This window comes from Eptatretus burgeri, chromosome 11 (assembly GCF_056783735.1).
Source record: "Eptatretus burgeri isolate ZD-2024b chromosome 11, Ebu_testis_v1, whole genome shotgun sequence".
Taxonomy (NCBI): Eukaryota; Metazoa; Chordata; class Myxini; order Myxiniformes; family Myxinidae; genus Eptatretus; species Eptatretus burgeri.
Window position 1 is genome coordinate 53210903 of NC_140971.1, and position 13722 is coordinate 53224624.

At 39.6% G+C, this 13722-nt stretch overlaps 1 protein-coding gene and 1 long non-coding RNA gene across 4 annotated transcripts in view; one reads left to right on the forward strand and one right to left on the reverse strand.

Annotated features, from left to right (window-relative positions):
* Window positions 1-4878: 4878 nt before the first annotated feature.
* LOC147017086 (uncharacterized) overlaps window positions 4879-13722 on the forward strand; it is a 152131-nt gene continuing 143287 nt past the window's right edge. For 2 of the 3 annotated variants that reach the window (XR_015049330.1, XR_015049331.1), the window contains exon 1: window positions 4879-8169. This is a non-coding gene — a long non-coding RNA (uncharacterized LOC147017086). The remainder of the gene's footprint in view (window positions 8170-13722) is intronic. The other variant, XR_015049332.1, reaches the window with a different exon arrangement.
* Window positions 8963-11224, reverse strand: LOC147017087 (leucine-rich repeat and immunoglobulin-like domain-containing nogo receptor-interacting protein 2). Its single transcript, XM_085846452.1, has one exon. The coding sequence runs from the start codon at window positions 11200-11202 to the stop codon at window positions 9250-9252; it is 1953 nt and encodes a 650-aa protein (XP_085702578.1). The 5' UTR covers window positions 11203-11224; the 3' UTR covers window positions 8963-9249.

The following is a 13722-nucleotide window of genomic DNA, read 5'->3' on the forward strand; positions in this document are numbered from 1 at the left end:
AATCTACTCTATACCCATTAGTTGGAGAGCTGGCCTGACACTACCCACAACTGTAGCATGAAAGCATCATACATCCACCATTTTGGTAGGCTTCATGCCTTATGTTTAGGATTCCAGTGTCTGTTGTCAGCCCATGACCCTGTTCAATTGGAATTATCCGAGCTACAGTATATACCGACGATGTATTATATTCAGTATGCATGTTTTTGCTTCATGTATGTAAACCAGGTTGTTGTTTTTTAAATTTCCGGGAGTGATTGAGGCACCAGTCTGTTGCCGATGCACCACCCAAATAAAGGGATGTGTCAGAAGAACATGTTATATGCTTGGAATAAGATCGCCGTTAGGGTGGGTACTCTGCTTGTGATAATTTTCCATCGAATCAAACTGAAAAGCAACTTTATCACCTAATTCACCTCAACTATGACCACCCTCCACCAGGAGATGAGCGTCTGTCCCACTTGGGACTATTCATCATATGTGCAGTAACAATAGTCAGAATGATTACTTACTGTATTTTCTGGTGTATAAACTGCATTTTTTATTGGCAAGAAAGGTAAAAGTTTGGGGTGCAGTTAATACATGGGTATAGGGGGAAAAAAAAATCAGTCTTCGAAGCAATCAATGCTGAATTTCAATTTGATTCCAAATGAACACTTTTTTTTTTTAGCAGTCAGAACTGCTGTTAAGCTCAATTCCACCATTTTTAACTTTGAAAATTAGTTCAGGTTAAGAGTCTGTACAGCACTTTATGACCATGTGCGGAAATTGAATAAAGTCATGCTCAGAAACATTGGAAGACACCTAAAGTTTAGGTGTGTGGCGTGTATAGAGCCACGCGGCTCTGAAAATGCCATTAAACTCAAAAGAGGAAGAAGAACACCTGGTCTCACATCAAACGAAGAATTATTCACAATCGCCTGTCCAATAACGGAGTACCCACCTCAAGTATGCTTGCGTGCAAACGTTCGTGCATCTGACAAACAGGCTGGGGAGGGGGGGGTTCACATAAACCTACAGAAGAGATGCATTGTGTGTGCTTCGTGAGGGCCTCTACTTAACTCATCAGATTACATCAAATATCATACATTCTATCTATCAAGATGTCAAGACGTTCATTCACCAATGAGTTCAAACTCTCCATCTTGTGGTCTGCAGAAGAGTTTAGGAACCGGGAAGCTGGGAGGCGATTCGGCATGGACGAGTCCATCATCTGGTGCTGGAGAACAAGCAAGGCAAGGATAGAGAAGGCGCTGAGGGGAAAGTCAGCAAAGTGGCCTCAGCTCAAGGAGCATCTTGTCACTTGGGTCCAAGAGAAGAGAGCAAAAGGTTACACCATCTGCTCTCAGGCTGAAGGCAAGGAGCTTAGCTAAGGAGGATGACATTGGGAACTTCATAGTCAGCCAGTCGTGGGCCAACAGGTCCATGGCACACCATAAACTGTCGGTTCGACACTGCACACACACTTCCCAAAATCTACCTGAGATATGGCTGATAAGACAATGTGCTTCCACACCTATATCACCAAGCTTCGCCGAGAGCATGGATATCCCCTCAGCAGGATGGGAAATGCCGACCAGCCCCCCCCCCCATCTTACGTTCAACATACCAAGAGGGACCACCTCTCTCCTCAACTTCCTGAAAATGAGAATAAGACTGTTAGACCGAATTTAGCTGACATGGGAATACGGATGTTGATACCTCCGTCACTTTGTTCTGGAAAAAGTTAATGTACAAACGTATTTAGATCTAAATCAGAAAATAAAATGATCAATTATATTCATTTCTTAAAACATCGGTGTGGTTAATACACTGGAAAAGTTATTATTATTATTTTTGAGGGTGAAAAACAGGGGTGTGGTTGATACACGGCCGCGGTTTATATACCGGAAAATACGGTACATTGCTATTCCGCATATGTGTTGTTTAAGTTCCGAACACACGACAAAGCATATGTAGATGTATATGTATGTATATATATATATATATATATATATATATATATATATATATATATATATATATATATATATATATATATATATATATATATATATATATATATATATATATATCTTCTCTTCTTCTTTCGGCTGCTCCCGTTAGGGGTTGCCACAGCGGATCATCCGTTATGATCTGCATAATGATTTGGCACAGGTTTTACGCCGGATGCCCTTCCTGACGCAACCTTGGTCGCCTCTTACGACACAGGGATCTGGTACACCTATTCTAACCGGGGTATACACCGGCCCAGTACACTGGTACTCACTTCGCCGACCTCGGAAGGATGACAGGCTGAGTCAACCTCCTGGTGTATTAATTCAGTGGCCCAACAGGGCTTGAACTCAGGACCTTTTGGATCCCAAGCCACTGCCCTCACCGCTGCGCCAACACCAGGCGTCATATATATATATATATATATATATATATATATATATATATATATATATATATATATATATATATATATATATATATATATATATATATATATATATATATATATATATATATATATATATATATATATATATATATATATATATATATATATATATATATATATATATATATATATACATATATATACATATATATATATATATATATATATATATGTATATGTATATATATGTATATGTATATATATGTATATATATATATATATATATATATATATATATATATATATATATATATATATATATATATATATGTATATATATATATGTATATATATATATGTATATATATATGTATATATATATATATATATGTATATATATATATATATATATATATATATATATATATATATATATATATATATATATATATATATATATATATATATATATATATATATATATATATATATATATGTATATATATATATGTATATATATATATGTATATATATATATATATATATATATATGTATATATATATATGTATGTATATATATATATGTATGTATATATATATATGTATGTATATATATATATGTATGTATATATATATATGTATATATATATGTATGTATATATATATATATGTATATATATATATATATATATATATATATATATATATATATATATATATATATATATATATACAGCTCTGGAAAAAAATAAGAGACCACTCAAATTTTTTTTTAAATCAGCATCTCCACATGTATGGCAGCCATTCTATTCCAGTGTCTGTTGAATTCCAACACAATCACACCTCATTCTACTTAGTGAGGTACGGATTAGGTGATCACCTGAACCGAATCTTATTTAACAAGGAAAAGTATAAAAAACACTGCTGTGGTCATCACTATCCTCTTTCAATAGGACCAGCTGGATGGTAAAAACAGTGCTAGTAGTACCTCAAAAGTAATTGGAATCAAAAAAATAACTATTGAACATGCCAAAAGAGTTGAAAAGAAAAGTTTTGAGTGAGGAAAAGAAGGGTTCAATTCTGGCTTAACTTGCAGAGGGACACAGTGAGCATCACGTTGCTTCCATCCTTAAAATTTCAAAGACTGCGGTTCATAATAACAAGCTCAAGCAGCAGAAATTGGGGACAACAAAGCTACAGACTGGCAGAGGGTGAAAACGACTTTCCACTGAACGAGATGACCGCCAACTCATTCGAATGTCACTCAACAACCGTAGGATGACATCAAGTGACCCACAAAAAGAATGGCAAACAGCCCCTGGGGTGAAGTGCATGGTGAGGACGGTTTGAAACAGGCTCCTCGGGGCAGGGCTGAAGTCGTGCAAAGCTAGAAAAAAGCCCTTCATCAATGAGAAGCAAATAAGAGCCAGGCTGAGGTTTGCAAAAGACCATAAGGATTGGACCATAGAGGACTGGAGTAAGGTCATCTTCTCTGATGAGTCCAATTTTCAGCTTTGCCCAACACCTGGTTGTCTAATGGTTAGACGGAGACCTGGAGAGGCCTACAAGCCACAGTGTCTCGCACCCACTGTGAAATTTGGTGGAGGATCGGTGATGATCTGGGGGTTCTTCAGCAAGGCTGGAATTGGGCAGATTTGTCTTTGTGAAGGACTCATGAATCAAGCCACGTACAAGGTTGTCCTGGAAAAACACTTGCTTCCTTCTGCTCTGACAATATTCCCAACTCTGAGGATTGGTTTTTCCAGCAGGACAATGCTCCATGCCACACAGCCAGGCCAATCAAGGTGCGGATGGAGGACCATCAGATCAAGACCCTGTCATGGCCAGCCCAATCTCCAGACCTGAACCCCATTGAAAACCTCTGGAATGTGATCAAGAGGAAGATGGATGGTCACAAGCCATCAAACAAAGCCGAGCTGCTTGAATTTTTGCGCCAGGAGTGGCATAAAGTCACCCAACAGCAATGTGAAAGACTGGTGGAGAGCATGCCAAGACCCATGAAAGCTGTGATTGAAAATCAGGGTTATTCCACAAAATATTGATTTCTGAACTCTTCCTAAGTTAAAACATGTGTATTGTGTTGTTTAAAAATGAATATGAACTTGTTTTGTTTGTATTATTTGAGGTCTGAAAACACTAAATCTTTGTTGTTATTTTGACCAGTTGTTATTTTCTGCAAATAAATGCTCTAAATGACAATATTTTTATTCAGAATTTGGGAGAAATGTTGTCAGTAGTTTATAGAATAAAACAAAAATGTTCATTTTACTCAAACACATACCTATAAATAGTAAAACCAGAAAAACTGATAATTTTGCAGTGGTCTCTTAATTTTTTCCAGAGCTGTATATGAATATATATATATATATATATATATATATATATATATATATATATATATATATATGTATATATGTATATATGTATGTATGTATCTGGCTAGCAGCAAGTTTAACATGAGGAAAGCTCCCTCCCTGCCTCCCCCTGCTTTAGATGCAGGAATTGCAATGTGATGATACACTGCATGTGTGAAATAGTTTGTCCATGAAACATAGTCACATTGTTTTAATCACATTGGTAAAATAGAAACGCTTGCCAGGCCGTCGGCTCGGTGCACATGACGATCCATAACGCCACTTGGGATGGGGTGGGATGGCATGTCGTGCAAGCGCGATACAAAAATACAACCACAAAAAATCACTGATGAAACTTCACAAGTTTGTAGTTCACATGATAAGTGCTGAACAAATTTGTAATGCTGGGGGGTACTTTTATTTCCGTCTCTGTGCTTCCATCGATCGGTAAGTTCTTTCCTTCTTGTTCCTCCAGGTAGTTCAACATCAAATTTTCATGCTGATACCTAAAGGTGACTGATGCTTTCTTTCCATATGGCCTTGTCGACCTTGAGCGATCCAATCCTGGATGGGTTAGGAGTGTATCTATGACTATCTGACACAAGCCATCACGTGTGCACATTATGGCAATGCCACCATGGAAATGAATAGCTCGACTGAAGAGTAGGGGCCATAACACGACGCTGGGAACAGGTGTAACAGCATTGTCTTCATGTTACTCACAGGTAGAGTTGTTTTATTCTTTTTTACATTGAAAGAATAAGTGATTGAACGTATTTTAAAGCACATGATAAATATTTCAATCGATAAGCAATTCTTCCTCGTAAGTGCTTCAAATCTTAAACATAATGTCTCAAGACTGTTACCTTTCTGTTTTTTTTTTATTTAATTTTATGAAATGAAGGAATATTCAAGTCGATAAGCTTGTTGACAACAAAGATTCAGAATGATGCTTCCTTCATCTGGCTTGTGTTCTTATGTCATTTTATGGAAGTAAAGTTTATTGGTGAGTTTGTTACTTACAAAATCTAAAGATTTCGTAAGTATATTGATGACTTCCATCATATGTGTGTTTGTGTGTTTGTTTGTAGGCACGATTACTCGAGAACGGAAGAAGCTACCAATATCAAATTAAACCACGTGATTCAGGAGGGTGATGGCTAGCGCTGATTAGATTTTGGTCAAAATCGGTCAAAGGTCAAGGTCACAGTGAGGTCAAACATCCAAAACATGATAACTCGAGAACGGAAGAAGCTGCTAATGTCAAATTACACCACGTGATTAAGGAGGGTGGTGGCTAGCGCTGATTAGATTTTGGTCAAAATCGGTCAAATGTCAAGGTCACAGTCAGGTCAAACATCCAAAACATGATAACTCGAGAAAAGTTACTACAGGTATTGTTGACGGAGCGTGAGTTTGGAAGATCGAGGTAAGTTCGGCGGAATTTTTGTGTCAATTCATCGAGTTACGGCTGTTTAAAAATTTCAGTGTTATAAAATAATATTAAATAATTCCGTAAATTCCTGTGGAGAAATGGAGTATTTTTGCTTCGGTCGACGTTACGAGTTCGTTTTAACTTCGACTTTAATTTTGTCTTCAGTTTTTGCGATCGCTGAGGACGCTTAAAACTCGGTTGTCGAAATTCTAGTAAAAATCGGATGTTTTGGAGACGTTTTAAGATTGTATAAAAAATATTTCACCCGCCGCATCACGGCTCGTCACGTGGTGCAGCGCGCTCGAGCAGACGCGTCATTGAGCCACATAAATCGGTTTTGCGTGTGCGTGCTGACGTCATCGCGTAAATCGGCTGACGTCACTGACGGGGCCGTCGAGTGTGACCTTTACATTACGTTAATCCACAGTAACTCGAGAACGGAAGAAGCTACCAATGTCAAATTACACCACGTGGTTCAGGAGGGTGATGGCTAGCACTGATTAGATTTTGGTCAAAGGTCAAGGTCACAGTGAGGTAAAACATTCGATTTTTGATGGTTTGGTACAGAATCATCATAGAAACTTCTGGTTTGCGTCGCTACCTTCTCAAGAGACAGCTTTTATTAGACAAGGTCAGAGGTCAAGCTGACGATTTCGTAAGTACCAGTCTATGACTGCTTGTTTGTTTCTTTATGTTTACTTATCTCGATGTTTCGAATCTTTACAATAAAAATGACACATTTTACATGACACAGAATAAAAAAATGACGCAGAATAAAAAATATTACAAATTTTTTTGCAGATGACACAAAGCTTGGAGGTAAGGTGGATAGCAGAGGGGGTGGTGATCAGATACAGAAAGTATTGATACTTGTATAGATTGGGTGAAACATTGGCAGATGTAATTTAACCTGTGCAAGTGTAAGGTGTTGGGGATGGGAAAGAACAATGAAAACAGAGATTACAGGATGCAGGGGTTAATTTTGGAGCGTGTCACACAGGAGAAGGATCTGGGGGTGGTAATATATACGGGAGGTAAGCAGGCAGCACAGTGCCAGGCAGCTGTAGGCAGAGCAAATAGGGTTTTAGGTTGTATTCGGAGGGGGGTCATTTATAAATCAAAATAGGTGGTGTTAACATTGTACAGGAATTTAGTGAGGGCACATCTCGAATAATGTGTGCAGTTTTGGTCACCACAAATCAGGAAGGACATAGATGCCACAGATGAGGGTTCAGTGCAGGGATACTATATTGATTCCGGGCCTAGCTAGACTCAGCGATGAGGAGTGGCTGAAGGAGACAGGGCTTTATACACGAGAAAGGAGACGGTTATGAGGAGATATGATCGAGATGTTTAAGATAATGAAAGGTATAGATAAAATAAGTGCAGATTAATTGTTCAACAGAGTAGACAGCGATAGGACCAGGGGCCACGGTCTGTGAGTAAAGAAGAGGAGAGTTAAGATGGTAGCAAGGCAGGGGACTTTTACACAGTGAGTAGTTAATCCATGGAATGGTCTCCCTGGAACGGTAGTGGCAGCAGAAACAGTAGATAAGTTAAAATTTCAATTAGGTAGGTACCTGGAAGTTATGGAGATTGAGGGGTATGGGGATGTTGATTAGACTTTTCGGTCTTTTGAGCATTGATGGGTGATTGTGTATGGAGTGCTGTTGGTGGGGGTCTTGTCAAGGGGGGTTGTGTGGTTGATATTGTGGGTTTTTACCAAGCCCATGCCTCCTACCCGTGGGGAAGAAAAGGAAAAAAAATACTCCAAAAAAAACTACCAAAAAAAGAAAACCAACAAAAAACAAAAACATTTATTTCGTCAATTAAAAACTTTTTTTGCATTTTCTTCCTTGGATCTTGTGCAGATGGGTTGGTGTGGTGTTCGCACAAGCATGATGGGCTGAATGGCCTCCACCTGCGTTGGATTTCCTTGCTATTCCTTGTAAAAAAGCAACTCGTGCAGTCAGGTAATGCTGAGCCGTGACACGTAGCAACTGCCTGACTCCGCTCAGCCCAAGCCATTTATTTTTGTAGAAGTTCAGCTTTATTATTTATTTTTAATCCAATTGCTTCATTCATATCACAGCATGTTGTTAATCGATTTAATGGATATATAATGAATAAAATATGATGGCATGAATTTTTTATGTTGATATATGCACATAATTGTTGAAAATCAGTGACTTGTAACATTTAATTCTATTTTATCATCAACTTGATCCTGCTATTACAATGCATGCATGAAAGGTGGTGTATTTTTAATGGCATTTTAATGCCGAGCATATCCACATTTATAGAAATCCTTTAACGGTTGCTTATTTTATGTGTACATATTGTAACCTTTTTCACATGCATAATTTCCATGACACATTTTAAATCTAAAATAATAATCATTAGAAAGGCCAGTTCAAAAGTTCATCATCCTGCCTTTCTGAAAAGTCTTTTTTTTATTATAATTTTTTTTGCTTTATAAATCCATATGAAAGTCATTACCTTAACATTCCTTCCACATGATAAAATCTAGTTATTGCTTTCACAAATACAAGTGGTGCAATCTTCTTGGGCTTGTGCACCATGCTCTGTACAAAATATCAGTTCCACCGAAGCAGTTTCTTTGGCTAAGGAGTAGCCTGATGATTGTGCAGGAGTTTGGGATTTGTTCACGGTGCCGGTGATAGCTCGCCTCCTCTTCATGAAGGACACCTTACATACACCAACAAATGTTGGCAGCCGGGACACCCAATTTAACTTCCATCCACAGCACAGCTCAAAAAATTGATGCCTCCCCCTGCCCGTGAAACTCCAGGATGACAGTTTATAGCCAGGTCAACATTTGAATTTTGAACCCAGGCTAAACAGCTCAGAGGTGAGTCTACATACCCCTTAGCTATCATGCCAGCCCCCCAGTACAATATACATTTCACAATTATTTCATCACTTTTTTTAAGCACTCCACAGATTCTGACCCAGCAGTTGGCGAGTCAGAGGGAAATGCCTGTGTTAACCTGTGCCTTCTTGCTGATTAATATGTCATCGTCTATACAGCGCTAAATCAACTTCATGTTGAAGTGGTATTCTTGTGACCCAGAACCATCCCAGTGCCTTTTCTGTGGCATCACATAATCAATTTCTGTGCACTGTTTGTGTTGGCCTTGACTTTTGCTCCACAGCAGAAGCGTGAGAAAGCACAGAAGCACTACACCGAGAAAAGTAAAACAGCCCATCGCCGTAGCGATAAAAATTGTGCTGATGTCAAATGGGAAGTCTATTGGACTCCAGGCCCCGCTTTCCTTAATCCCATTGGCTGCAACCTGAGAGATTTCACGACTTGACAACTCAGCAGGTAATACAACAGATGACACAGGCCTGACTTCATCAAAATGTGTGTTCACTGGGAACTGAGTCTGAAATTGCTTCCATTTTTCATCCCACGGAGAGAATCTTGGCTTCATCAATGTGGTTTCACTTGAAGTTACTCTTTTGTGTGTTGTCTGACCGGTGAAGTTTTCATTGAATGCCAACGGCTGCTGCTTTTGATGTGTTGTTGCCCCATGAATAGGATAGGGGAGCCATCCTAAATGATCTGCATGTGCTACTTGTTGTTGTAAGGTCTTGGTCTTTTGTGCCTTGCATTGGAAGCTCATTAAAAATGAGTTCAGGCCCATCATCTTTGCCTGAGCCCCTGTCCACATATAACATTTGGTGATATGTCCAGAATTGAGATTATGCAGCAGCTGATCCAACCAAAGTAGGTTGCAAGAACAAACAAGAGGGTTATTTTCTACTCCAAGGATCTTTAGGCTGTCTGTGGTTTGGAACGACTGGTTATCAAAGAACATAAGTCTATTGCATGAAATGTTGAGAACTGTGAGCATCCCTAGTCCTTGAAAAGCTTGGTGCTCAATGTGGCTAAGTTGAGACCGAACCAGGTACAATTGTTGCAGGTTAGAAAGAGAGCTGAATGCCCCTGTGTTGATGATTTTCAAAGGATTGTGGGACAAATTGAGAAACTGCAGATGCAACATTTTCCTGAGTGCAGGGCTTGGGATAGCAGCAAGCCTTGTATTTGTGATCGTAAGTGAGGTAAGGTAGAGGCCTTGCAGGCTGTTTGGTTGAAGTACCCGAAGGAATGGCCAGCAATCTATCTCCAGCACACGCAGCTGTAAAAGGCCCTGGAAGGAGTAGTCCGATAATACACTCGCACTGACATGGTGGATACAAAGTTGAACAAGATTTACAAGTTGGGACAAGGCTCTTGTTGGGACATTAGTGAGGTTACAACTCTTCAAAGAGAATTTCTCAAGGGAGTATAGGCCTTTGAATGCCCAGGCAGATATGTAAGCCAAATTGCTGCTTCCAACCTTCAGATGCCTCAAATATCCCAAGCCGTGAAACAAGCCATCTTGGAGAATGATTAATCTATTGCAGCTGATATCCAGTGTAGTGAGGTTCCTGAGGCCTGTAAGAGCTTTGTTCTGCAATAACCATAGGTGGTTTCCACTCAAGCTCAGAGAACGTAGGAAAGGCAGTTTTTCAAATACTCCAGGTTCAATGGTTCTGATGAAGTTGTCGCTTAGCTTGAGGTTTTCGATTAAAGGATGCTCGGCAAAGTCTTCTCGCCTCAACAACCTCAGCCAGTTTTTGTTCAGATCAAGACTTCTTGTTTCCCTGGGAATACCCTTGGGAATGACTGTGAGGTACTGACACGGACAACTTACAGATCTCTGTTGTATATCACACTTGCAAAAATGGGGACAAAAAAATGTGACCTTGGGAAGTAAGTTGGAGGTCATGCTTATGCTAAGCATCAGAAAGATCCAATTCCACCATAGTGTGCCTGTTATTCCCATGATGCGTCTGCCCGGCTGCACCTGAAGGAGAAAGGCACAAATCATCCTCTTTTGAAAATAAAAAAATGAAATGTTTGATGATGGGAGAAAAGAACAGTATTTGCAACAATCTGGTCTTAAATTAGTGAGATGTGGCCAGTTTTGGAGCATACTGACAAATGCAGTAAGTCACCAGACACTTTATAGACTCCCATGCAGCTCAGGTCCAACTTTCTGCCTATGCCTGAATTAGTACGAGTCATTAAAAAGTTCCATCCCTCATATTTTATCCTTTTCGACTTCAGGGGTCAGCGAATTGCATTTCCTTTTGATACCAAGTCGAGCGTGGGCAATGATACCATTGAGTTATATTTGCATTTTGGGCACCAATTTTGTTGTTATCATATTTTGTCTTCGATTTATTTTTTATACCTAAATAACGAGCGAGGCTCCATTTAATTGCAACGCAAGCAAGACCCTGAGTGGAAACTTTACACGCACTAAAAAAAAAATGAAAGTTTGAAAATTCGATTTTATGAGGGTTTCTAAAGGTTTGCTTAAAAATCAATTTGAATCTTGTTTGCTGCACTGAGCTGTAAATCGATTGAATAAAATAATTTTATAAATGCTCGTCCGTGACACAATAGCCAAGAATTTCCGGTATTTAGTTCAACTTTACCAGACTCGGTGACATGATGGTTAGAGTGTTCACTCTTTTCACTCTGAGACTGGAAGGTCGTGGTTCAAGTCCTGGCTGGGTCCCACCAAAGACTTTAAATAATGGGATGTGCTGCTTCCTCGCTTGATGCCCAGCATTTCAAAGAAAGCTATAGCAATGGACAAACAAACCATAGGCTGGCAACCGTTGTGCAGGATTGATGGGTTTAATAACCTCCTGTGTTGAATTTCCTTGTAAAGGAACTCGTTTTAGTGTGATTTAAGAAAATATCATACATTTCTCAGATCACCATGTGGCATGAGAAATTAATAATTTGTCATCTACTTCAAATACATGTCACTTATTCACTGCATGAGTGTTATTCTACAGGGTGAGTCATCAGTCCCAGGACACGGTTTTTGCTATTTATATAAAAGATTTGTTTATACCATCTACCAGGGTGAGCAATAAGCCCAGGAGTAAGAACATATTGCAGTAATAACAGAAGTAATAATGAAATATTACAGTAATACAACAATTACAATACCTCCTCGCACATCAAGTGCATTCGTATGACGTCTGCCATTGTCTCTGCTCAAGATAATGTTCTCCACGTGTGATGTGAAAACCGAAGCAAAATACTGTGAGTTGTGTTATGTTGGCAAATGGTTCCTGAATGCGTTGTTTCAGTTCAACAACAGATGTCATGCGATGTTCTGTAACTTTATCTTTGACGTACTCCCATAGAGCATTGCCACAACACCATAAATGCATGTTATAAATGAGAAGGGCACATGGTGGAGCGGGTACCTCCTCCACGTAATGTCTGAACGCCATGTAATGCACAATAACAAATCGGGCCCAATACATTTTTGAAATATCATGCTGTACAGTACTATATCGTTTTTGGCACAATCTCTCAATGGTGAAAAATCACTTTAGAAATAAAATAATTCTCGTATCCAGATTCAGATTCAGATCTTCACCAAAATCTATTCAATTTGTCCTTGCCAAACAATCAACCTGCCCACCAAGTTTCTTCCGAATCCGTCCACAACGTTTTGAGATATCGTGCTATATATTAGTTGAGCACGATCTCTCAATGTTGAAGAATCACTGAAAAAATTATCAGATCCGGATCTGGATTCGGATCTTCACAAAAATTTCACTCTCTTCCAATGGTATCCAAGGCCATCTCCACTCATGGCTAGCAGACTTCCTCTCCTGTCGCCGTCAACGTGTGGCCCTAAATGTAGTTCTTTCATCCCCTCTTCCTGTCCAGGCTGGAGTTCCTCAAGGTAGCGTTCTGGGCACTGTTCTTTTTCTGGTTTTCATCAATGATCTCTCTGACTCTCTGGAAAATCCTCTTTATCTCCTTGCTGATGACTCCACCCTCTGCTATACCATCTGTGATCCATCAGACCGGCAAGCAGCAGCTTCTTCGCTCACTGCAGATCTGGGTAAAATCACAAACTGGTCCAACACTTGGACCATGTCTTTCAATCCAGACAAATATCACACTCTCACTATGACTCTCTCAAAGGAGCGTTTAGAACCCCCCCCCCCATCTACTTTCTCAACAATCCTCTGCAAGAAATACTTTCTTTCAAGCTTCTGCGTCTCACTATCTGCCATGATCTGTCCTGGGAAAGCCACATTTCCAACCTGGCCTCCAAAGCCAGTCGCCAACTGGGAATCCGCCATTGTGAAAAGTCCTTCCTCAGCCCACCTGAGCTCCTGACCATATACAAAGCTTTCGTGCACAGCCTGATGCAGGACTGCTGTCCTCTCTGGGTTGGTGCTTCTGCCTCCCACCTTTCTCGAATACACGCTGTGGAAACCAAGGCATTTAGGATCATTGGCATCCCCTGCAATGAGGCTGAGTCTTTGAGCCTCTCACTCTCTCATTGTAGGCAGGGCAGTGGTCTTTGTCTTCTACCATATCCTCTCCGGTCTCGCCCCCCCCCCCTGCTCTGTCTGTGATTTGTCGCCACCATATTTCAGCAGGGCGCTCAAGGTCCGCCAACAACACC